This window comes from Apiospora marii, assembly GCF_038362585.1.
Source record: "Apiospora marii strain CBS 49790 chromosome Unknown utg000005l_segment0_segment0, whole genome shotgun sequence".
NCBI classification, from domain to species: Eukaryota; Fungi; Ascomycota; class Sordariomycetes; order Amphisphaeriales; family Apiosporaceae; genus Apiospora; species Apiospora marii.
This window is the reverse complement of record NW_027117377.1, coordinates 2,266,134-2,290,275: the sequence shown is the minus strand read 5'-3', so window position 1 is coordinate 2,290,275 and position 24,142 is coordinate 2,266,134. Positions and strand designations below refer to the sequence as shown.

Below are 24,142 nucleotides of genomic sequence, written 5' to 3'. Positions count from 1 at the left end.
CCTGTAAATGAGAAAACACACCCGAGGACTTGATAACCTCAACACCGGAAAGTATCAGGCGAACGGCCAAGGCCATTCATTTGTGCGTTCCCGACAACAATCCGTGCTCACTGGTGACTGGAACCACCGACCAAGCTTCTTCCCAGTAGCCAGTCTCCCAGTTTGACCCCATCGACAAACTGGTCAGTCGGTCGGTCGGTCGGCATTAGTAGTAGCAGTAGTAGGCATCACAAACGGATCGACACGTTCATATACCGCAGCGGCTAATAACAACCGATCGATCGAATTGGATGGACCTGCTACCTGATCTTTATTTTAATTACTCCTCTCTCTTTGAGTTCGACAGCAGTCCAGTCTCTCCCTGCAAAACCCAAGGAGCGCTCTGATGGCAGGCGTGATGGTCGCCCTGACCGAGACGCTGTTCTCGTTATTTTTAACGTTCAGACGTAATATAACAACGGAAACGGTATTTTAAGCAAACCCAAAAAAGAGACTGGATGCTGACAGCGTCGGCTGCACAAGTAATTTTCGCGCGCCCGCACACCCATTCCGTCGCGACTCGCTTAGGTGGGTGCGAGGCTCCTATTGGCCCGTCGAGTTTTCAGGTGTCTCACGATCTGGCCGTACCTGCATTGGTTCCGACAGGGTTTCGGTGCACTCAGGGGCTTTGCTCTGCTCTCTGCCCAGAATCAATCAGCCTGGCAGGAAGGTAGGTACTCCCGTACTGTTGCAGCACCCCCTCACGTCCACGGCCTTTCGCTCGATTACCCTTGTTAGGCATCCGGCCTAGAAGGCTGGGACCCTGGTCCTTGTCTGTTCTGGCTGCTGTGTTTTCGTATGGCCCTGACGGGTGGAGTCAATGCCAGGTCCTTAATGGACCAAGCCCGTTCCGCTCCAAGTGGGGAGGGCGGTGTTTCCTCATGCCAAGGACCTATCGCAGGCCTGGTGGTGCCTCTCTTGTCTGTGTGGTGTGTGGTGGTGCTAGCGGTGGTGGCATGGGCATGGGTGTTGGGTAGCCAGTCTTTGTGTGGTCGGGAGGGCCTTTGGGTGCCGCCCAGGGCGAGGGAGGAGCAGTAGAGGAGGACGCTCAACACCAAAGTAAAAAGGGCGGCCATCCGCACCTCTCTGGTCGTGATCTTCTTCTCCTCCTCACCTCAGGCGTCTCTACTCTCTTTTTTTCCGAGTCTATCTCCAGTCCCTCTTTTCAGAAACCAGCTGTCGTCTCTTGCGCTTAGCTCGCCCGATTCAATTCTATTCCAACTATACACACATTTCCCAGCTTTCCTCACGGTCACTGTGTCTATCGCGGAATCGACTTTCGCTCCTTCGACTGACTATTCATTCTTTTATCGGCAACGATATCACTCTCTTTTCGAGATCAGACAACCGAAAAAAAGCAATAACTAATCAACTCCAACCGCAAACATGAAGTCCACCACCGTTGCTCTTGGCTTCCTTACCGGCGTCTCCTCCGCCGCGTACAACCACCCCCGTCACTTCCACTCTCCCCCTCGCTTCTACCGCCGTGACAATGGCACCAACAACGCCTACCCCGTCGCGGCTCCCCCCGCTGCTGAGGCCCAGCAGACGACCCTGACCGTGGCTGTTACCAACTACCACACCGTCGTCTCTTGCGCTCCCACCGTGACCAACTGCCCGGCCAACGCCAACAACACGGCGGCCATGAGCAGCATGCCCGCTTCCGACCTGGTCACCAAGGTCCAGACCAGCATTGTTGACCTCTACACCACCGTCTGCCCCGTCACTGCTGCCGAGTCCGTCTCCAAGTCGGTCGTCCAGGCCCACAGCAGCGGCTACATCGTCGGCACTACCCGTGCCCCCGGTCCCGTCCCTACTACCGCCGGCCCTGCCCCCACTGGCAACGCCCCCAAGCCTGGCGAGTCTGTGTCCATGTCCGTCGGCACCACCGACGCCGTCATCACCATGACCGTTGGTCCCTCCAGCGCCCAGTCGGTCGTCACCAAGACCATCAAGTCCACCTACACCGCCAAGGTCACCATGACCAAGCCCGCCGCCCCTGGTGCCCCCCAGGAGACCGAGGGCAACTCCCCCGCCGGTCAGCCCGAGAAGCCCGGCAAGCAGAACAACGGCGGTAACGAGTACCCCGTCGGCCCCAAGCCTACCGGCCCTGCCGGCCCCGAGGGAACCACCACCATGACCTCCACCACCACTGGCACTCGCACCGTCACCGTTGCCAAGTCCTCCACTGCCACCCAGAACGCTCCTCTCCCTACCGTCGACGGCAAGACCCCCAACGGCCAGCAGCCCGGCACCTCTAACCCCTCCAACCCCGGTGCCCCTGGCAGCGAGTGCAACTGCCCTGCCGCCCCCGCCGCTGCTTCCGCTGACTGCCCTGCCCCCGCCGCCCCCGTCACTGTGACCGTCACTGCTCCCGCCTCGACCGTCTACGTGACCGCTCCTGCCGCTGCTGCCACTGGTGCCAACTCCGGTAACACTGGCTCCGGTAACACTGGCTCCGGCTCCGGCTCCAACAAGCCCTCTGCTCCCGGTGCCCAGCAGCCTTCCACTGGCTCCGGCTCTGACAAGCCCGCCACTGGCTCCAACGCCGGTTACCCTACCCAGCCCCAGCAGCCCGCCACTGGCTCTGACAAGCCCGCTGCCCCCGGTGCCGAGGGTGATGATGACAACTGCGAGGCCGAGGACGAGAACGTGACCGTCTCCGCCACCGCCACCGTTGTCCCCTACCCCACCGGTGCCTCCAACGGCACCTTCGTTCAGTCGACCGGTGCTGCTGGTGTTGCCCGCCCTACCGGCGCCTCCAGCAACAACGGCTACCTCGTCCACGGCATGAACTAAGAAAAGCAAATCTTCAAACCAACTCACTACTTCTGAGGAGGGTTTCTTTTTGAATTTTTATATCAAGCGGTCAAATAGCGTTGTATATTCACTCAAACATACGACGAGTTCACGAACCAAAATATCCTTATAGACTTTTATTCTTGAAATTTTCTTTGGATATTAACCGATGTGTCAAACCTCTTCGGTTCGGCGGTGCATTTGAGGGATAGGAGAAGCAGCGCGGATTTAGTGTGGGATCGACAATTCTTTTTCTTTGTAGCAATGGACACACAGGCGTCTTTCCAATCTCTCGTGCTTGCGCAGAGGGAAGGGCCTCGGGCAAACTTTCGATTCTTGTATGTAGGGAGACCTTTCAATGGAGATTTCGGTGCGTTAAAAAAAAAATCCTAAAATACGTTCAATAATGCCTTGTGGCGGTGACTTTTTTTCTTGAATATATGATTGATTGCTTCGTATCTATGTAATCAACAGGCCGGCTTGCGCTTGTACTGACTGCCCTCAAAGTATTAGATAGATCAGCTTATACACAGACTGGGGAAAGACGACTGATGATGTCAAGCTTAGGGTCCGTTGACGGTTTGTCGTCGGTCTGGGAAAACGCCCCGTGTGTATGACGAAATCTTTTGGTGCGGCCCGTCCCGAGGACTCAAGTCAGTCACGTTTTTCCTTCGTAACGTTTTGTCTCTCCCGGCAAACTGCTTTTTGTCTGAGACATGACTCGGCACGCGAAGGAACGGAATAAACGTGGAGAAACACGGAAACAAACGCCATAAACAGCCTTTTAAGGTTAGGAACAAACAAAACGGTCTCGCAAGTTTGTTTTGGTTCGTAAGGACTGGTGACAGGCTTCGCGGTTTCGGATAGATGCCATTCCCACCCTATGTTATATTGGGATCCAGAACGGCGGCGGGGTTCTGGTTTTTGTCATATCATGCGGGTTTATGCTCGTGACGGGCGCATGCCGAGTTGTGACTGTAGAGTTGTGTCGGTCACGGGCCATTCCTGCGCAACCAGTTGTTGTGGCGCCTTGTTGTTGCTATGTCTGCATCGCGAACCCTTCACTGGCTACCTCACCTCCGACCCCAGTATGGCTACCTGATATTGGGGAAGGAGGGGAAGGGGCAGTGTCTAAGTGGAAGCATGTACTGGCGTGCGATGTGAGCCTATCTAGCGCATTAGCATAGCAAATGCCCAGCTGTATAGCGAGCATTTTCTGTGCTCGACAAGGAGGTATTCATTGAGTAGGATAGGTGAGAGACCAGAGTGATTGCCCTTTACTGTGTATGTATCGCACAGTAATATTGATCAATTCCAACCTACACATCGTGCAGCCAGGAACTGTATGTATTCTTGCTCATTCTGCCCACCACCCTCCACGGGGAAATACTCGTAAAATCATCATGCTCTTCTAATGGTATAAGAGACGCCATTGCCCAACAAACAGTAAACCAGCACTGTAACCAGAACCTATCCTTACATCAACTCCTGTCCGGTGCCCAACGCTTGCTTAGCCCATATAAACAAACGGCCATCTCTGATACCACGAGGCAAAATTATCTTGTCCAGCGTGAAAGAAACTATCTAGACAAGGCAGTTATCCGTTGCTTCTTATCCAAGTAGGACCTTCTCGTACGCCGCCGGATCCAAGTTCGGCATCAGCACCATCTTCAACGCCGCCCTGCTCTCCGCAATGGCCGGGGCCACCCCCTCGATCTGCTGCAGGTTGCTGCGCATGCTCTCCATGTGGTTCCCGACCTGGTGCGCCAGGCCCCTGAGCTCGTCGTCGTCTTCGAGTCCGACGAACACCTTGCCGCCACCTCCTTCTTCGCCGGGCGCGCGAGGCGCCAAGTCGCCGAGCGCGGCCGCCTTAGCGTCCCTTCCCTTCTCGTGCCGCGGTGGCTCCGGGACGAGCACGTGCATCTTGCGGAGCCGGTCGCGGCGCTCGCGGTTCTCGGAGCGCGCGTTGGCGCTCAGGGAGTTGAGGGTACGGTAGTCTCGGTCGAGCTCGCGCTCGGCCCGCTCCTTCTCTTGTTTGAGGAGCGCCACGCCGTGGAGCAAGGGGTCCAGCTGCGCCTCGAGCGACTGGATGCCGTCGACAGTGCGCTCGAACTGCAGCTCGTCCTCGCGCTTACCGCCTGTCGACGGCGGCGGGAAGGGCATGCCGCGCGACAGCTTGGTCCGCAGCTTCTGGCGGACGATATTGAGCGCCGCCGTGGCCTGGGCGTGGCGCTGCTGGTTGTTGAGGCGGAGAAGCACGGGGCGCGAGGCCGAGCTGAGCAGGTCGTTGATGCTGGAGATGGACGTCGCGTCCAGGGGCGTCCATTTCTTGTCGATAATGTCGCGGGGCACGCGCCGGGTTCGCGTGGTTAGTTGACGAAAAGGGGCTTCTACGGGATCTGGGGATTGTGATCGGTCCCCAGCATGTACTGCCGCTGCATGTTTCGATTTCCGTTTCTTGGGGGCCGTCGCGTCTCTCTGAGCCTTTTCGAATCGTTGTTCTGGTTGCGCCGCCTCAGCATCTGGCGAATTTGGTTCTTCTTCAGCTTCAGCATCTTCCTCCCGAACTTGCTCCTGTTCTTTGGATTTCCGTTGCCGCCGCGATTTAGGATTGGGTTCTACCTCCCTGCTGGAAAGTGATGGTCGCCCACGCTTTCTCTGCTTCACCTGGGTAACCTCTGCTGGTTCTTCCACTTCTGGTTCCGCTTCTGGTTCCACTTCTGCTTCCTTCTGTGAGGAAGGCTGTAAGGAAGGTCGACCGCGTTTTCGAGGTTTTGGCCTGGGCGTCGAAGCATGGTCTGGCGAGCCGTCAGGGACGTCCTCTAAAGCGGGACGACCTTTGGCATTGACTCTCCTGCGTTGCGGCGGCCTCGCGGAAGCGCCGTCCTGTTCTTCGGCCGCATTTTGCGCTTTCTTGCCGCCTCTTGGGGATCGCCGTTCGCGCCCTCCTTTCGATACGTCGCGGGACGGCCCAGCTTCTTCGGCCTCAGGCTCTTGATTTGTAGCGTCTTCGGCCGTGTCTCCTCTTTTCCGGCGGTCGCGCCCGCTGCGTCGCAAGAGGCTCGAGTTGCCTTCGTTCTCATCGTCGGCTTCCTCTGCCTCGCCTTCTGGCTCCTCTGGTGCTTTCGCTGCTCTCGGAGGTCGTCCCCGTCGCTTTGGCTGTGATTGCTCTGCCTCGACCTCTGGCTCGTTCGGGGTGTCATCTGGTGCCGCCCTTCGCCCTCCTTTTCTTGCGCCCTGGTCTCCATTGGCTCGCGGTGCCGCGCCCTCGGTCTTTTCGGAGGATTTATTCCCACCTGCAAGCGAGGGCCTCCCCCGTTTCTTTTTGCCAGTCGGCACAGGATCTGCTACCACTGGTTCAGGTGCAGGGGGGACTTCGGGCTCGGGTTCCGGCTGCACTGCCTTGGCCGGCCGACCACGTTTTCTTGGTCGCGCATCCTCCTCTATGTCTGGCGCTTCCGGCCCTCCGTTGGGCAGAGCTGTTGATGATTGTTCTGCCGGCCCCGACTGGCTTTGCGACGCGGTTTCGTTGTCTCGAGACGCGTTTGCACCTCTGCCGCGCTTGCGCTTTTGATTGGCGGTCTCGGGTGCCTGTGAATGGTCAGCAGTGTTTCCAAAAAGCGCAATTGAGAGAGACTTACCATGAGGACCTCACATGTGTCCAAAGTTAACAAGGTACGTCGGGTATTGTAAGTAATATACAGAACGCTCTCGAAGCTTGCCGTCGCGGTTGACTGAACGCGTTTGAGACGCTGTGGCTAGTGGTGTAGATGCAAGCCACTTTAAGCCAAGTTACTTTTGCAGGGATGAATGCTCGCTCGCCGGGCCAACCAGATCTTAGGGATTTTATCCCCGCTTGTAACTGCTGTTGGGGAAGAGAGAGCTTAGCTGGCAGGCTTGGATGGACCCTCATTTAGGTAATCGGGTGGGAAAGTTGGTTCGTCTCAGCGACGAAGAAAATGCCCAGGGTCCTTTTGCTATTACTTTCTGATTCCCATTTCTCACCGATCTCGTTGCATCCTACAAGTTCTTTCAAATTTTCTACTTGTACGATAGCATCAGCTACCTACTGCTCCTAGTCTTCTGCCTATCTTTGATCCATTCGATTGGTATCAACTGCAAGTGCTGTCTTTCTCCACTTCGCTTACATCATATCTGGCAGCTTGCCTAAAACCCCAGCTTTTGCTCGCGTCAAAGCTCCCTCCCCCGAATCCATCAGAGCTTTCTTTTTGGTCAAGACTTGATTATACACGGTCCAATTCTTTATCCTACAGCCAAGATGCGTTTCTCCGTGACCTCTGCTGCCATGCTGGCCCTGCCGGCATTGGCCAGTGCGGAAGTGCCTGAGTACCAGGCGCAATTCCAGCAGTACCTCGGAAAGTTCAAGTCTTACATCCCGAGCCACAGCAAGACCGATCCCGTCCACGCTGCCGAGGCCAAGATTGGCTCCATGAAGATGGACGTCCTGACCCTGAACAACTGGAAGGAGACTCTCTACGCCGACGTCAAGCCTGGCAGCACTACCCCCGAGGAGTACTGGGTTTTCATCACTGGTGGAAACAAGACTTGCTTCGGTATGTTGTACAGCTTCAGACCCACGTGTTAATCGGAGCAAAGAAACTGACTCGTGCGACTGTAGGTCACTGCGAGAAGATTGAGCAAGCCTTCAACGAAACCGCTGGCAAATTCGCCCTCCTGCCTGATGCCCCTCACACTGGGTACCTCAACTGCGAGCACGAGCCCGTTCTGTGCAACTCATGGTCTGTCCCGACCGGCACCGTCTGGGTCTTCGAGATGCTCCCGGAGCCCGCGCCGATCGACATTTGGGTCAAGAAGTTCAACCTGACTACCACTACAAGTGATGATATTGTTGCGCGCCACGCCGAAGGTTACAAGAAGACCTTCCAATTACATCAGGGCACCTTCCACCCCTTCAACGGCTGGTGGGCCCAGAACAACCTGTCGCTGCCCGTCGGCTACGTCCTGTGGTTCTTCAACGTCGTCCCCAGCTGGTTGCTGATGCTCGTGCTGTCTTTCGTCAGCCGATCTATGATGTGAGTACAGCTATGTTGTCCCGACAACCAAGTAGTATGCTGACACTTTTACCAGGTCCAACCGTATGGCAGGTCAACAAGGTGGTGCTCCCCGCCGCCCTGCCGCTACTGGCCAGGCCGTTCCCCGATAGATAGTAGATACGGGAAGGTGTTTGTAGTGTAGAATCGTGTTTTGGCTAGCAACAAACACACCAATGGGTTGGGACTCTGTTTTATCCGATCATAATGGAAGGCTATAGTCGAGCCTGATAACCCGGGCGGAGTTGTTTGGACGGATGGGATAGGCCCCTTGGTCGAAATAGTCCTGGTCGCCGTACAACAATCGTAATGCGGCAATGTTAGAAGCCATGATGATTTGCTTCACGTCTTTGATTTGCAGACCTCTTGAATGCTGTTAAGGCCATCTAAAACTTCACCTTGAAGCTTTGAGTTGGAGAACCGACCGTAGCGAAGATCGCTCATGTTGCCAACTGTTTGTTTGACCGACTGCAACAATGCGGCTTCCTCCTCTTCCAGCTTTTGGACTTCCTGCTCCATATCGGTAGCGGCAGCGTCTAGTTCGGGGAGGATGGTCATGAGCGTGTGTTTCTTCGGCCGTATTGTACTCGAGGTTGGCCCGAACAACTGCGATCAGCCATGCCACGTTAGCAAATGGTCACAGAAGCAAAATGTCACTCGTTTTAAGGTCGCGCATACACAAAGGGGAGGGCTATCGTACATTTCTCTCAATCTCGATTTCGTCATCTTGTCCCTCGCCTCGCTCGGCTTCGCGCCGGGCTTTAGCTACGGCGCGGCGCAGGGCCCGTCCCTGTTTGACTTCGGAATCGATGTTGGAGGATACGGTCTCTACGACGGCATTGCGCTGGCGCTGAAGGTCGCGGTACAGGGCGCGGATCTGTGGGGAGGAACGCTGCGACTTGGGGAAGTACGAGGTGAAGTCTTGGAGCGAAAGGATGGTGGGGAGGCTTGACGGGAGGAGCAGGTAGTTCTGCAGGATGGCAGCTTCGGTGGGTGCCATTGCCGTTTTGTTTTGGCGCGTAAAGTTACCGAAATGTCATATACTGGAGTGAAGTTGCTGGGAATTGTGCAAATAGAGATATTGTGAGAGATGGCCAACCTTGGCAATTGCACGATATTGGTGTTGAAGCAGACTGGCGGGCCAAGGCGTGTAACCGTGGGCTGCAGGGGTGTTGGCGTAGTAAAAGTCGCAAGAACGCGTCGCGTGTCCGAGCTCGCCGGCAGCTGCAACCACTTAACAGGCGCTACTCATAAATGCCATGGGACGCTTGAGGGAGAAGGCAGAGAACTGAATACTCCCAGAATATTTGATGAATTGAGAGTAGATCTTCCAGTCGCCGAGGCATCGTACTTTTGGCCAAAGTCTACGATACACTATTTGATGAGCTAATAATCAATTCCCTCTTTCCCTGGGTACCGCCTACTAGTAGTTGCCCTCAATCTGCGGTGTTGGGAAAGGAAGCCACCTTCATCCAGTCAAAAGAGTCCATCTGGTTGCCAACCAGCGCATCGCCAAAGCTCGACCCTCAATCACTGCACTTGCATCTTACAACTTTTTTTTCACCTGGTATATTCACACGCGGCGATACCCAAGACATTTCTTGAGAATCCCAAGTCATTGACAATAAGTACATAGAATACCACGTCTCAAAATGGCGCCCTCCAAGCAGGCCCCTCTGCCTCCTTTCGCCAAGGACGAGAAAGTCCTCTGCTTTCATGGCGACCTGATGTACGAGGCGAAGATCACCGATCTTCGCAGCGCATCAGACCATGCCAATACCAACCCCCAGAGCATCAAGCCTGATGACGCGCAGTATCGTGTCCACTACAAGGGCTGGAAGGCCTCGTGGGACGACTGGGTGGCCCAAGACCGGATCCGCAAGTTTACAGACGACAACAAGACGCTGGCCGCCCAGCTGCAGGCCGCAGCCCGGCTTAGAAACGCCGGAGGCAGCAAGAGCGCCAAGAAGGCTATCGGCAAGGCAGCCGGCCCCGGCGAGAGTGAGATGAGTTCGGCGCGCGGCAGTGAGGAGCGAGCCGCCACCAATTCGTTTGCCGGGCGGGGCCCCAGACGTGGTCGTGACTATGAGCTTGAAAGTGTGAGTCCATTCTTTTCCTTACCTATTCTCTCTCTTTTCTTGTATCCTCTTCTTCCCCACGCAGTCCTAGTGGCCATTGCCCATGAGGTGAGATGAGATGAGACGGTTTTATTCTGTGATGCGGGCCCCGAGGCTGGGCCACTCGAGGGAACCTCTGACCCAGGTCCGGGAAGCATCTCTCCAGGCCGCGTCTTGCACCTTCTGCGTGTGTTTCTGCACAGCCAGGAGCATCTGCAGGAGAGAAACAACAAAAAGGTTGAAACACACCCCATCAGAGGCGGTATCTATTCATGGGTTCATCACGGCACAATCAGTGAAGCTGTCAGGGGTCTCCGTGCAGTATGGGTAACGGCCGGAATCCATCGCAATTTGACATCTGCACTGGATTGGTTCTCCTATCCAAGTCGGATTAAGAAGACAAAGATGTTCGGTCTGCGCCCGTGTGCCCAACCTCCGAAGACCAGTACTCAAGTGTATGTAGTATGGTACATTTGTTCACCATCGGCGGGTTACTCCTTCAGGTGACTTCAGGGCATCAGCGACGAAGCAGGACCTCTGATACCCTGACTCACATGCCCACTGGCAACTGGCCTTGCTCCTCCAGAGCGCTAAAATTACTCAATTGTACTACCCAGAGTTGTTGGTACTCAGAGCTGCACGGAACACGGCAACCTCACCTGGAAGGTCGATTGTTGCGGGGTATCCCCTGAGGCATCCAAGATCAACAATCGTGTTAGCGTGGCAAGTCAACCGGGAGACCATTGGTACAATCGATGATGGCAATGGACCGACAAAGATCCAGCAGAGAGATGCCTGACCTGACCTGACCCACCCATTACACCATCTCAAGACCAAGCTGTACCCGAAGCCTCAAATTTGTGCTGGTTTGGTGTACCAAGGTGGGATCAAAGGTGCCTACTTCGCGTAGGCTGTTTGGGCAAGTTGACACCTGAGGAGAATGAGCAAGCTTGCCTTTTGACCCAGGCGACTTCGAGCTTCTCACCTGCCTCGAATTTCAACTTGTGAACATCACTTCTGTCAGTTGCGATTTTCAGTCTTGTCGGGATCCGACTCACAGTTTGAGAGGTGAACTCTGGTTCTGTCTGAACCTTCTCCCTCATCTCACAACTCTGCGATTTGGGAACTGCAACCGACACGATCGAGCCTCACTTCCAAGCGCGTCGTGTTCCTTCAACCACATCCATTGTTGACAAATTTCTCAATATTTGTGAGATCTTCATCATTTTACACTGTCGCCATCACTTATTGGTGCCTCAAGCTCCCTGCAGCATTCGTACCATGGAGATCCAATCACCAACTGAATTATTTCGTCCTTCCATCACGATGGGTGCAGACATCAACAACGAGCGCCCGGTGCGTGCTGGCAAGAAACTTGAATTCTTTGGATATCAACCCCAATCAGAAGCGCAATCAGAAGCAGGTCGACCTCTTTCAGGCTCAAACCGCACACGACATCGAGCCAGGCAAGAGCAGCTTGATCTGGAAAGAGCCATGGAGGAGTCCCTTCAGGACATTCATTTCCCAGTAGCTGCAGAGGAAGGCAGTTCATCTCCTAGAATCTCTTGGCAATCGACATCAGTAAGCAATGGTTTATGTGCTACTGCCAACAATGCTTCTATGGCTTCAGCTGCAGAGCTTGGCCCAGCAACTGCAGCCCCCAAGGTTGAACATGCTGCCAAAGCAACTACTGCACAAGGTCGGCCCAAAGCAAAGCGCAGACAGTCTGGTGCTTCACCTCCTACTAAGCGTCGCAAATCAATGGATGCCAACCATGAACACGGGGTAGCAGTGAATCAGCCGGTTGCAACTGCCACCAAAGAGACCCGCTTGACCCGTCAAACCTTTCAGGAACACGCCAAGACATTCGCGGGAAAGGAGGAAAAGTACTTTCGGGAGGCACAGAAGACGGACCATCTTGCAAAACTACCACCTCCCGGCCGCGAATATGTCAGAATTACACGAACGCAAGTTCCTGAGCTGAGAATCTCTTATGCTGATGCCCCGTACACGATATACGATAAGCCAAGGCATCCCAAACTCATAGAGGCCGATAAACGGCAAGTCAGCACCACAGAGATGGCCCTATGGTACAAACACATGGATCCTGGTGTCAACATCCCTGTAGCTGGCATTCATAAGGACAAGCGCCTAGAGATGAAGAAAGCCTGCGAGGAGCAGAAGGCCAGCCTCAAAAAGGCTCGGACCATGAAAGAGGCCCCAAACGCCACGGTAGCTTCGGTGGCAAGAAGACGCTGTACACGCTCGGCGCAAAAGCCAGCAACCAGTCACGATGAAGTTCCTCAGGTATCCAGTCATGATGCGGTTCCTCAGTCATCTAGTCACGATGAAGTTCCTCAGCCTTCGACGCCTGAGGCTTTACGCGGTCGAACGGAATTCATTGAAGAGGCCAAAAAGGCCATGGGAACCGCTGTCCAAACCCCTCAAACGCCGAGTGGTGTCCTCAAGCAAGCGCTGACTCTTGGTTCTCATCTCACCTTTGGCCCCATTCCTTCAGTAGGAGAGATTCTTAGAAGCCGTGCTAAACATGTATTGCCTGAACAGGAGGAAGCTTTCTATGCGAGACCATCCATCAAGATCATCATCCCGGATATGCTCAAGGGTCTCCTTGTGGATGATTGGGAGAACGTGACAAAGAACAACCAACTTGTCCCCATCCCACACCCTAAGCCCGTTTCCAAGGTCATGGATGATTACCTTGCCTACGAGAAGCCGCGCCGCACCGAGGGGTCTGCCGCCATTGACATTTTGGAGGAGACTGTCGCAGGCCTGAAGGAGTACTTTGACAAGTCCCTGGGTCGAATTTTGCTCTACCGGTATGTGCTTTCTCTGACAATGTTTTTGTACACCAGGAACCATACTAATGCACAGCTAGGTTCGAGCGCGCACAATACGCCGAGATACGCGAGAAGTGGACGACTGGTGGACCTGACGTCCAAGGCAAGACCCCCTGCGACACGTATGGCGCAGAGCATCTTATGCGCCTTATCAGTAAGTTTATTCTGACCCTGCTATATGTGTTGCTTCAGCCTATTAACATCATGACCAGCGAGCCTGCCCGAGCTCATTGCTCAGACCAACATGGACCAACAGTCTGTCAACCGTCTGCGTGAGGAGCTCAGCAAGTTCTGTCAGTGGCTGGAGAGAAACGCTGGTGCATATTTCGTCAGCGAGTACGAGAGCCCGAATGCCGAGTACGCCGAGAAGGCCAAGAACTAGTGCCCAGAGGATGGGAAGGCCGCGATGTACGTTGCGCATCGCCCCACGCCACTATAAATGCACGCAACCTCTTCTCTTGGGGTTCTTCTGTCAGAACTTTGTACGATTATAGTGAGAGCCGTCGCTGCACACTTGCAGAAGAGATCAACGACGGCTTTGCAAGGTGCATCAAAGTCTTTTTTCCCTCCCTGGGTTTGACAAGCACGAGATACATACACTTTCGTAGCAGAACAGCACGCGTCTTGAAGAAACGGGAAATGGTTTCCCAAACGAAGGACGCAACAGGACACCCCGCATGTTACTTGCACCCAATAATTCCGATCAGACAATACTGGATCGATAGTCCTTAAGAATAGAGGCCATAGGGCAGCAGTACACAATGCGATGAACATTGATATAGATTCCGATATTTGATGCGTGTACGGAGAGGGTGCTAAGCTTTTCGATTCCCTTCTGCCCCTCTTTGTCCACATACCTAATCATCTGGCCTTCTGGTAAGGTTGGTGATGTAAACCTGGTGTTGTCTAGAAGCTTGGTAACTGTGCACACAAGATCTCAACCTGTAGTCAGAGTGTTGCCCCGGTTCACCCAGCTGGCTCCCTTTCTTTCCATATGTCTAATGTAAAATTACCCAGCAAATAGGAGGCCATACGTATGCCGGTTTTACAAAAAGTAGCACAGATATTCAGTAACTGCAAGAATAGGAAAATGAATCCCAAGATATTAGATATACAAGCATAGCATGAGGCATTGGTCCTGTGTTGAATTATTTGTCATTTTATTGTACAGTTTCTAAGCAGATGTACAGGCATTTATGCATATCGTTACAGCTTGTGTTGTTGGACAGAAGTAGGTTTTATCTGTGAAGATGTGGCCAGAAGGGCGTATGCTGGTTCCCCTCTGCTCGTTTCATCATGTAACCATGATTGTTGTCGTAGAAGCCAAGGTGGTGACAGTTCAAGACCCTGTCCTCCTTGGGCTTTTTTCCAACTCCTCTATCCGCACTGCTTTTTCTTCTTTCTCTCCTCCCATAGCCTGCGAACCCGGCCGTTCCTATTCCATCCTTCTTTCCCTCATATACAGTCGTCAAATCGCCTGCCCGCCTTGCCTCCTTCCTGACCCATCCCAAGTTCACCGCGGCACCGCCTTCTCCAGCCAGAACCCTCGCTCGGGCCTCCGCTCCTCGCGGAGCTCCTTGGGCGAGAGGGCGCGGTCGACCTCGCTCACGCGGACGAGCTCCTTGACCTTGAGGATCATACCGGCGAACTGGGGCTCGACGGGGTGGAAGACGGTCTGGGAGCGCTTGCGCAGGCCCAGGGCGGCCAGGACGCCGCGCGTGCGCTCGGGCAGGCCGATGGCGGACCGGTGGAGGGTTATGCGGAAGTAGGACGCCGACATCTTGTGTGTGTGATTGATGTGAACTGCACTCGAAGAAGATGAGCTTCTCCCTTGCTCTCTCGTCTATGCCCGAAGCTGCTTAGATCGCGAGCGAGCTGTTTTTCGTATTTTGGTTGTATTTTCGTCCACCCGTCGTAGACTAGATCCGTGGCCGCTTACAGGAGGGTATCCGAGAGATCCCAAGGTGAGGCGCAAAGAAGAATGGGTGGAGATGGCTGGATGAACCAAAGGGAATTCCTGCGCAACAGGGAATTGTTAATGCCGGGTCAATGCACGCCTGGACGGCAGATAGAGCTGTGCATACCTTTCGAGCTGTCAGGTACTGGCACTGAGCTCGACAGCGGTATCAATCGATTCTCAAAGGGCCAATTGGGTGATTTACATATCTCGATTCACACTAGGTACGTAGGGAAGTCGGGTACAGCATCGTCAAGCTTGGGAACTTTTTGGGGAAGGGCCGATATTTTGCCGGCTTATCGATTACCTCAACTCTTTACCTCTCCGGTACGTACATGATCCCAATGACCCCTATTCCGCATTCCGCCAACTACATACTGATGTACGGTCCGAATTCTTTTTCAAGGAGATGAAGAGTACGCAATGCTAACTGAGTACTGGCTGGTTGAACAGAGCTACATCTTTGCAATATAACATCCCTAAACATAGACAGGCATGGAAGGCGAGCTTTCGCCAAGGACAATTGACACAGGGGTTGCCATCTTTTACGGCGTCTGACGTCAACCGGGCAAAATACTTTGACATGGTATACGCAACGTAGAAGTCATACGGTCTATTAGCTGTGGTCCTCAATAGGCCACTCATCGTTGGGATGTTATATATTCTTCTTGTACAGAACAGACCCCTCGCCACGTTGTTGCCGAGAGGTCTACACTGTTACGACTTTGCTTGTTTCCCCGATCCCGTCTAAAGCAAGGCTCCCTTTACCCCATGCCAATAAAAAGTCAAATAACTGTACATTCCATGGACGCGTTTATTTGACAGACACCTCAACTCTGCCCTCACCCACTGACCCGGATGTGCCCAGGGTGGGCAGCAGGTAGGTGATATCATCCCAAGGATGACGGTACAGACCAGTACGCAGACGCTTCTGGTCGAGGTAGTGGGCAATCAGACCGATGCTGCGACCCAGCACGAACAGACCGTTCAGGACACCCATGTTCATGTAGTCCTCAGCCTCCTCCAGCGTGAAGGCACCGCAGTTGCGCATGAGATCCACGAAGCAGACAGCAATGCAGCCGTCCACGTTGAGGATCAGGTTGTCCTTCTTCGAGGTCGTCACAGTCTCGACGGCCAGGGCGTAGTCGAGAAGCTTGTGGCTGGGGAACTTGGCAAGAACGTACTCCTTGACAAGCTCGACACGCAAATCAGGGTTGTTGCGCGACTTGATACGGTGGCCAATACCGGGAATGAGCTTGTTCTGCTTGCGCATAGAGTCAACAAACTCACGGGGGCTGAGACCAGAGTCGGCAGCCTTGGCAAACTCCTGAGCGGCTCCGTCCAGAGCACCACCGAATCGGGAACCGATGGTAAGGAGACCAGCAACCAGGGAGCTGATCAGGTCCTTGCCGGCACGAGTGGTGATGATGGTGTTCATGGCACCAGACACGGCGGGACCGTGGTCGGCAGTGAGCATGAGAACCATCTCCAAGAACTTGGAGGCGAAGTCGGGGAGGCGGCGGCGGAACCACAGCAGAGACATGACACCACCGATGCCGATATCCTCCTTGAACACATCCGAGATGGGCATACCAGCGTACAGAAGCTCTTGGCCACGATCGTCAGAGATGGTGGAAATGAAAGCAGCAGGCTTTCGGATAAGGCCAAGCTCCTGAGCCCACGAGTAGTCAATGGGGATCTTGGGCACAACAGGCTCGGGCTGGGGAACGATGACCTTCTCGTTAACGAGCTTCTCGTAGACGATCTTCAGGGTCTGGGGGAGATCCTCGAAGGTGTCGGGCACGTGGATGCCTGCCTCCTTCATGCTCTTGTTCTTCATGGCAGCAGTCTCGAGCTGAGAGTTGGCGAAAGAACCAGCGTGGCCGAACTGAACCTCGGTCTTGAACATGCTGGCGCAGGTACCAATGGCCCAGGCCACGATGGGCTTGGTGATGACACCCTGCTTGACAGCCTCAATGACCTTGTACTCCTCAACACCACCAACTTCACCGAGCAGAACCAGGATCTTGCACTCGGGGTCGTTCTGGTAACGCAGCATGTGATCGATGAAGGTAGTACCGGGGTAGCGGTCACCACCAATGGCAATACCCTCGTAGACACCGTCGGTGTTCTGAGCGATAATGTTGTTCAGCTCGTTGGACATACCACCAGACTTGGAGACGTAGCCAACGGAGCCCTTGCGGTACAGCTTGGAGGCAACAATGTTGTCCATCATACCACCAGTGTTACCAATCTTGAAGCTGCCGGGCTTGATACCACCAACGGTGGCGGGGCCAATGATCTGGACACCCTTCTTGCGTGCAACGTGGGCAATCTCACGAGCTCGCTAATTCACAAGGAGTCAGTATTTGATGCCGTTGTTTAGCAAAAGACGGGGTATAAGCTTACTCGCTCTGGGACACCCTCGGCAATAATGGCGATGGTCTTGATCTGGGGGTTCTCCATCAACTCCATAGTGGAGCTGTAGACACTACGCGAGGAAGCGAAGTTGACGACAACATCAACATCGGGGTGCTTAGCCATGGCCTGGTCAACCTTCTGGTACACGGGCAGCAGCGTCTCGCTGGTTCCCCAGTACATCTTGCTGACGAACTGGCCACCAAAGGTGTAGATGATACCGGCCACCGAGGGGGTTGCTCGCTTGCAGATGAAGTCGAAGTCAAGCATGCCCTGGACGGCACGGGGCTGGAGACCGTAGACAAAGCATCTCGTCTTGTCGTTGAAGAGAGCGTGTGACGGGAGAGGGCTCAGAGGTCGGCTGGGAGCGGCGAACCGGGTGATGTTGTCGTTGGCCGAGAGGCCACCGGCCGAGGAGGTGCCACTGACACCGTTTGTGGTAGCCGTGGACATCTTGCGTGTGGAGTTTCTCAGGACTGGCTAATGGTAGGTCTGTTCAAACACACAAATGCTGTTAGTGAATGGTTTGCAACAAACTTCCTGGCATATGATTTCAAAAGAAGAACAAAATGAAGCTTTGCCCAAAGCCACGCAAGAACGAACAGGAGAGGCCCGCAAAATTGGGAAAGTGCAATACGAATGGCTCTCGTCAGAATATCAGGACGAAGTGTTGGTCTGGACGATTGGGAGGAAATCCGGCAGGTCATTGAGACTCGGTTTAGGCCAGCGACCACACCACCTTTTGTGAAGTCCATCCCGAGTCCTTCCCAGGAGAGACAATGTCTGCGAGGAAGTTGGGATGGGCCAGCTGGGGTTTCCCACCAAAGACACCGCAGCAACGCCAGATCAGGGCGGCGGGGGAGCAGCAAAACGCAGGACAATGCAAAGCAAAGGATACATACCTTGAGAGTGGACAAGTGTGTTGATCCTCGAAATGTCTTCTGAGCTTCGCACAGAGGGTATATGAAGCAACAATGGGCGAAGTGAAGTGGGAGGAAGCGGAATGAATGGATAATCCTCAAATGGGGAAGCAGATTGAGGAGGGAGGTCGAGCTTTTTTTCGAGGTTGACTGAGAGTCGACTTTGGCTTGCAATGGGTACCGACGACGGGGATGGAGCAAAACTTGGGGGGGTTCCAAGATTGCACAGACTTGGAGCTTGTAAAGTCAAGTGCCCGCCAGGAACGACAATGCAGAGCACAACTAAAACCGCTTCCAGCCCGCTCAAATTGAATTGATCGATATTTGGCCGCGGGGGCTAGTCAAGATTAGGCAGTGCCAAAAGAGGTGAGCCAATCAGATCGGGCCTGCCTGGCTCATTGTTAGTGAGTAGCGACTACCTGCAGTGCTGGGAATTCAATTGGGATGCAGCGGCGAGGGGCCCCCCAATCCAATCCCGTCATGCAGAGGCAGGCAGCTGCACCGGGAAGATGCCGCCATTCTCCTGGGTTCGATTGCTGAAAGCTTACCCTAACTAACGACCTGGCCGGTTGTGAATGCCGTTATTTTTTGTCTTGTTTTGTTTTGTTTTGTTTTTACTCGAACCCGGTGCTGCACGGCAAACGGCAATCTCATGGAAGAGCTCTCAAACAGTTGGACCCGTACCCGTTGTCGTACAGTACAGTTTAGTTGGCCATCAATCTCGCTCGGAAGAATAGTTGGGGTAAAATTCTCCTAGACTTGTTGAAGGTCGGTTTTTGGCGGTGCTGCTTGCCTGGATTCGCCTTGTTGCTATGCCAGTGCGCTATGCTGGACCGCTAGTCCTTGGGCAAGTGTGTGTGTGCGTGTGTGTGAGTGGGCTGCGTTTGTTGGTCTGATTAAGCTGACCGACTCGAGCCTGCCCAAGCTGATGGGCCAGCAGTCCAGCAGTCCAGCAGTCAATTGGAGTTGAGGATGGGGAGGACCCCTCCATCGACCCTGAGGATCATGCAGGGGTCCGAACTTTCTGGCCATCTTTTCCTGGCTGGCTTCGGGCCCCCGGGAACCGCTTGGGTACTTGGCCACTGGTCTTAGTCGACGGACCTGAGTATCCAAGTCCCCGCCTTTTCCGAAGTACCCGGTACTTCTGCCCTATACTGCTGCTATACTGATAGCCAGCCAACGGCTGTGAAGCCCCGAGAGCAACACCACTCAGCCATGATGACGAGATATTCGCCGAGACGACGGTGATTCGTTCACTCGAACGGGTCAGATCTCCCATGACATATTACCCATAATAGACGCGATTGAAGCATCGCACTCAGGGTACCGCGAATAGTTTCCCGCGAGCAGGAACGAACCCCGCGGAAAAGCCCCGGAGTATAGAGGCTCGGGCTATCTCAAGCTGACAACCTTTTACAAACTCCGGACGCTTGCCCCCTCGCATTCGGAGTCGCTATCGGGAATGTCTCGAAAAAGGCCCTCAATATACGTTGTTTGGGTAATCAACCGGGTGATGACTATGCCTGACAACTGGGCGCGGACCTCCCGGACGTTGAGTCCGGAGCATCCCCAAAAACGTCCCATATTCGGACATTGGTAGGCAGTTTCATCCCAACTTGGACCGGTTGCTTTTGATCTGTCCTGAGGCTGATCTTTCGAAACAGCTCATCTGAAACTAAACGGGATAAAGGAGAAACTGTTCTCTATAGCTGAAGCTAGCAACTAGCAACGTGATAAATCTGCAGATAGGTATGACCGACCCGTTGCCGCTACTTGCGTGCATAATGCGCCGATGAGGATTCTAAGCTTGATCGTGTCTCACTGTAAGCAAGCCATCGAAAGATAAGCTGCCAATGCACACCCGCCTAAGCCCCGTGTGTCTTCAGGCAGATCAGTGCACGTCAGATACATCCTGCGGGTTCGATTAGATTCCCTCGTGGGAGGAAACCATGATACGAAGTGGTGTGGTGGCCGCCGCTTCGTTACCCCGAGTGGTTATTCGAAGACAACCTCAGAAGTTGCGCGCCAATGTTCCGAGCACGGCGGTTTCTTGTTGGGGTATTCGGTACTTCGGCCGTGGCTGACAGGGCCGGGGTCAGCAGCGCCGAGTGGGATTCCCCAATGGGTTGGGACAGGTACAGCGCCGGTACTCCATGCTAGAGTTGCGGTGGGCACTCGCCATTGGATTTTAGCGTCTGGATTTAGCGTGACCCCTCCAAAAGAGTGAGATTGAGATTTGGGAAGGAAGCCAGAAGGGGGGGGGCGGGAGGAGGGGTGATGGAGTAGGAAAGAGAATGAGAGAGAGAGAGCGAGAGTCTTGCTCACACGCCCACAGCCCGCAGGAGCAACACAGTTGTCCGGGTACGGTGTGGTAGCAAGTGCAGAAAGCAAAGTAGTAGCTGCAAGGCCGGCCAATGCCAAATGCCAAATGCCAATGCCAACAGAGCGAGAAGCAACGCGCACGCACTGCCTGCACTGGACCATGGAGGGAAAAAACGGTTCCACGCACTTGCGTTGCGCCAGTTGACGGGGGGGCCCTGAGAGCCAAAGTATACCCCCCCAAAACCGGCCCAAACCAAATGGGAAGAGCTCCCATTGATTCATCCATTGCACCTCGAAATTTTCGAATGACATCCCCGTTCTTGCTGCCCTCAATTCCGATTCTCCAGACACTGCCTGCCCACTTCTTCAAGTGTTCCTTTCTGCTGTCCAGTCTTCCAACTGTCACAGCCAATTCACTCTCTTCCCGCCATCGGATCGTATCTTCCCAGCTTCCTCCCACTTGAGAGAGAACTGCTGCCGTTATTGCACAAGAGGTAAGCGAAGATTCCGGTTCTTGCCATTGAATCCCCATTCCTCGGCGTTGCTGCTGCAAAGTGGCATCCGCGCACCATAGCCAAATCCGCTGGCGACAATAAAGACGCTGCAACCCCGGTGGGAAGTTTCCACGGTGGCTCCTGTCCTTGGTTCCTGTCTCGCTTGCACGTACTCGCACTTAGGACGGACAAGCACCACTTGCTTGGATGCTTACCACCAAGAGCTCATCTTGCTGACGATTTCCTCTCTCGAAAACCACAGAAAAGAGCCACACTTGAGTAATTCAGACTCAGACTCATCTGCAAACCTCCAGAATCTCCCACAAAATGTCCGCCAAGTCGATTTTCGAGGCCGACGGCAAGGCCATCCTCAACTACCACCTCACCCGGGCACCCGTCATCAAGCCCACCCCTCTGCCCAAGCCCACCACGCACAATGCTCCTCCCAGATTAGCATCCCTCTACTTCCCTGAGGATGCTGAGGTCAGTGCCGTGCTGGACCAGGCCGAGGTCACCTACCCCTGGCTCCTCCAGGCCGACGCCAAGTTCGTCGCAAAGCCCGATCAGCTGATCAAGCGACGAGGCAAGAGCGGTCTGCTGGCCCTGAACAAGCCGTGGCCCGAGGCCAAGGCCTGGATTGCTGAGCGCGCTGGCAAGTCCCAGAAGGTTGAGCACGTCGAGGGTGTCCTGCGCCAGTTCTTGGTTGAGCCTTTCGTGCCTCACCCTTCCGACACCGAATACTACATCAACATCAACTCCGTCAGAGAAGTGAGTAGAAAAACCCCTTGATTGAATTCCTTGCTCTAGTCCAATCTGGTTCAGTCGTATGTCGTCAAGCCAATATGCCGGTTCTGCATCGCAAATCAGGCTGTGGCGGTGGGATGCTCTTACAGAACATCATGTTCAGAAAGAGAGAAAGAAAAAGACTGGGTGGTGGGTTGTTGAAGATGAAGTATCGTTCTCAAGGGCCGAGGATAGATCCGGGGTTGTGTCGCAAAATTAATGTGCTCTCATACCAAGTGGTTGTGAAGGCATTTATTGCGTTCACCCGGGAGCGCAAACTTCAGGGAGTCTACGGACGAACGGAGGCTAAACCGCTTTGCTTGGGCAACCCACTCCTCATTCATGAAGGCAACCCACCCACCGCAAACGCGTATAACCCCGAAACAACCCCGTCCCCAGTAGCACTAAAAGCAACATTCGCATCGTTTACCCATTTGCATATGCTTGAGAGCATGGTGACTAACTTGGTACAACTAGGGCGACTGGATTCTTTTCACCCACGAGGGTGGTGTCGATGTTGGTGATGTTGACGCAAAGGCCGAGAAGCTGTTGATCCCTGTTGATCTGTCAGAGTACCCTTCCAACGAGGAGATTGCTTCAACCCTCCTGAAGAAGGTTCCTCAGGGTGTTCACAATGTCCTGGTCGACTTCATCTCGCGCCTGTACGCCGTCTATGTCGACTGCCAGTTCACCTACCTTGAGATCAACCCCCTGGTGGTCATTCCCAACGCCGATGCCACCTCTGCTGAAGTTCACTTCCTGGATCTTGCTGCCAAGCTCGATCAGACTGCTGACTTCGAGTGCGGTGTTAAGTGGGCTATTGCCCGCTCGCCTGCCAACCTGGGCATCATGGCTCTGTCCTCTGCGGGCGACAAGATTAGCATTGACGCCGGCCCCCCCATGGAGTTCCCTGCTCCCTTCGGCCGTGAGCTGTCCAAGGAGGAGGCTTACATTGCCGAGCTCGATGCCAAGACTGGTGCTTCCCTGAAGCTGACTGTCCTGAACGGCAACGGCCGCATCTGGACTCTGGTCGCTGGTGGTGGTGCTTCCGTCGTCTACGCCGATGCCATCGCTTCGGCTGGCTTCGCCGACGACCTGGCCAACTACGGTGAGTACTCTGGTGCTCCCACCGAGTCGCAAACCTACCACTACGCCCGCACGGTTCTCGACCTCATGCTCCGTGCGCCCATGGACCCCAAGGGCAAGGTTCTCTTCATTGGTGGAGGTATTGCCAACTTCACCAACGTTGCCTCGACGTTCAAGGGTGTCATCCGTGCTCTGCGCGACTACGCCAAGCAGCTGAACGAGCACAATGTCCAGATCTGGGTGCGACGTGCCGGTCCCAACTACCAAGAAGGTCTCAAGAACATGAAGGCCGCGACACAAGAACTCGGCCTCACTGCTCACATCTTTGGCCCCGAGATGCACGTGTCAGGTATCGTGCCTCTGGCTCTCGTCCCCGGCAAGTGGGAGGAGGCCAAGATTCAGGAGTTCCAGGGTTAAGCTAGGAGATAAGGAGACATGATAGATACCCCTACTTAGCGATGAAGACATGACGGGGTCATCGGCTACAATTGACGGGTTTTAGCGGGTGATAGTGGTGCTCTATGATTATGTACGTTGGTGAATTAGATCGGCCTCGGCCAAACCGCAAGGCATGCAGTGGCGTGAGCTCTCAATGCCAGGTACAAGCCGGTGGCTGTTCGATCTGGGTCTAGAAGGCATTGCATGGTTTTGAGCAAAGGACAACGAATAGACAAACTTGTAATATGACCCTTGCCGTCTTCTGTAATCGCTTGTCATCTAAAACCACGCGTAGTACCCATAAAGGCGTGGGTGGCTGGCGCGGCCAGCTCCGTGAGTCTATGCATCCTGTAGACTCGACGCGATGGATAGTGACCCGGGAAACCCACCGCAATTGGTTTTCTTGGCCAGGTGATACCCAACGCGGCACACCCGAGAAGTTCACATCACATGGAGGAGTAATGTGTATACATCCGCACTCAAGCGCCATCTGAAGCAAAGGAGGCTGGCCGTCTTCCTGGCCCAGATTCGATCTCGGCCCGCAATCGAGGGGCTGAGATACTATAGTCCCATGCGATCGATAGCTTCAAGCGTACCAAGATTGTGTATAGCTGCATATCGCTTCCGAATAGCAGCAAGGCTACGGCACGCTCTAGAACATTTCAGTAATCAGGTCTGCAATTGAGTTCAGCGGACATCAAAGCTATCATAGACCTTCACAGTCTACCGGGCCAACTAAACCACATGCCAAGTAATTCTGTAGCAATGTACACTGCCAGAGAGGTACCCCATGAGAGATCTCAGTGCCGGTGGTGATAGTATATAGACAGAGACAGCTC

The 24,142-nt window shown here is 54.3% G+C and overlaps 9 protein-coding genes across 9 annotated transcripts; 5 read left to right on the top strand and 4 right to left on the bottom strand.

Moving 5' to 3' along the window:
* Nucleotides 1-1,425: 1,425 nt before the first annotated feature.
* PG985_008644 (uncharacterized protein) lies at nucleotides 1,426-2,838 on the top strand (the record flags this gene model as incomplete). Its single annotated transcript, XM_066828412.1, has 1 exon — nucleotides 1,426-2,838. One exon carries the CDS (start codon nucleotides 1,426-1,428, stop codon nucleotides 2,836-2,838), a length of 1,413 nt encoding a protein of 470 aa, XP_066683324.1.
* Nucleotides 2,839-4,449: 1,611 nt separating this feature from the next.
* PG985_008643 (uncharacterized protein) lies at nucleotides 4,450-6,482 on the bottom strand (the record flags this gene model as incomplete). Its single annotated transcript, XM_066828411.1, has 2 exons — nucleotides 4,450-6,429; nucleotides 6,480-6,482. 2 exons carry the CDS (start codon nucleotides 6,480-6,482, stop codon nucleotides 4,450-4,452), a joined length of 1,983 nt encoding a protein of 660 aa, XP_066683323.1.
* A 635-nt stretch (nucleotides 6,483-7,117) lies between these two features.
* On the top strand, nucleotides 7,118-7,896 carry PG985_008642 (uncharacterized protein; the record flags this gene model as incomplete). Its single annotated transcript, XM_066828410.1, has 2 exons — nucleotides 7,118-7,412; nucleotides 7,478-7,896. The coding sequence occupies 2 exons, from the start codon at nucleotides 7,118-7,120 to the stop codon at nucleotides 7,894-7,896; spliced, it is 714 nt and encodes a 237-aa protein (XP_066683322.1).
* Nucleotides 7,897-8,252: 356 nt separating this feature from the next.
* On the bottom strand, nucleotides 8,253-8,910 carry PG985_008641 (uncharacterized protein; the record flags this gene model as incomplete). Its single annotated transcript, XM_066828409.1, has 2 exons — nucleotides 8,253-8,516; nucleotides 8,611-8,910. The coding sequence occupies 2 exons, from the start codon at nucleotides 8,908-8,910 to the stop codon at nucleotides 8,253-8,255; spliced, it is 564 nt and encodes a 187-aa protein (XP_066683321.1).
* Nucleotides 8,911-9,562: 652 nt separating this feature from the next.
* Nucleotides 9,563-10,105, top strand: PG985_008640 (uncharacterized protein; the record flags this gene model as incomplete). Its single annotated transcript, XM_066828408.1, has 1 exon — nucleotides 9,563-10,105. One exon carries the CDS (start codon nucleotides 9,563-9,565, stop codon nucleotides 10,103-10,105), a length of 543 nt encoding a protein of 180 aa, XP_066683320.1.
* A 2,001-nt stretch (nucleotides 10,106-12,106) lies between these two features.
* Nucleotides 12,107-13,267, top strand: PG985_008639 (uncharacterized protein; the record flags this gene model as incomplete). The annotated part of the gene is made up of 3 exons (XM_066828407.1): nucleotides 12,107-12,864; nucleotides 12,924-13,039; nucleotides 13,098-13,267. The coding sequence occupies 3 exons, from the start codon at nucleotides 12,107-12,109 to the stop codon at nucleotides 13,265-13,267; spliced, it is 1,044 nt and encodes a 347-aa protein (XP_066683319.1).
* A 1,131-nt stretch (nucleotides 13,268-14,398) lies between these two features.
* PG985_008638 (mitochondrial 54S ribosomal protein uL30m) lies at nucleotides 14,399-14,665 on the bottom strand (the record flags this gene model as incomplete). Its single annotated transcript, XM_066828406.1, has 1 exon — nucleotides 14,399-14,665. The coding sequence occupies one exon, from the start codon at nucleotides 14,663-14,665 to the stop codon at nucleotides 14,399-14,401; it is 267 nt and encodes an 88-aa protein (XP_066683318.1).
* Nucleotides 14,666-15,656: 991 nt separating this feature from the next.
* Nucleotides 15,657-17,713, bottom strand: PG985_008637 (ATP-citrate synthase subunit 1; the record flags this gene model as incomplete). The annotated part of the gene is made up of 2 exons (XM_066828405.1): nucleotides 15,657-17,189; nucleotides 17,252-17,713. The coding sequence occupies 2 exons, from the start codon at nucleotides 17,711-17,713 to the stop codon at nucleotides 15,657-15,659; spliced, it is 1,995 nt and encodes a 664-aa protein (XP_066683317.1).
* A 3,610-nt stretch (nucleotides 17,714-21,323) lies between these two features.
* Nucleotides 21,324-23,282, top strand: PG985_008636 (ATP-citrate-lyase; the record flags this gene model as incomplete). Its single annotated transcript, XM_066828404.1, has 2 exons — nucleotides 21,324-21,764; nucleotides 22,257-23,282. The coding sequence occupies 2 exons, from the start codon at nucleotides 21,324-21,326 to the stop codon at nucleotides 23,280-23,282; spliced, it is 1,467 nt and encodes a 488-aa protein (XP_066683316.1).
* Between the last annotated feature and the right edge of the window lie 860 nt (nucleotides 23,283-24,142).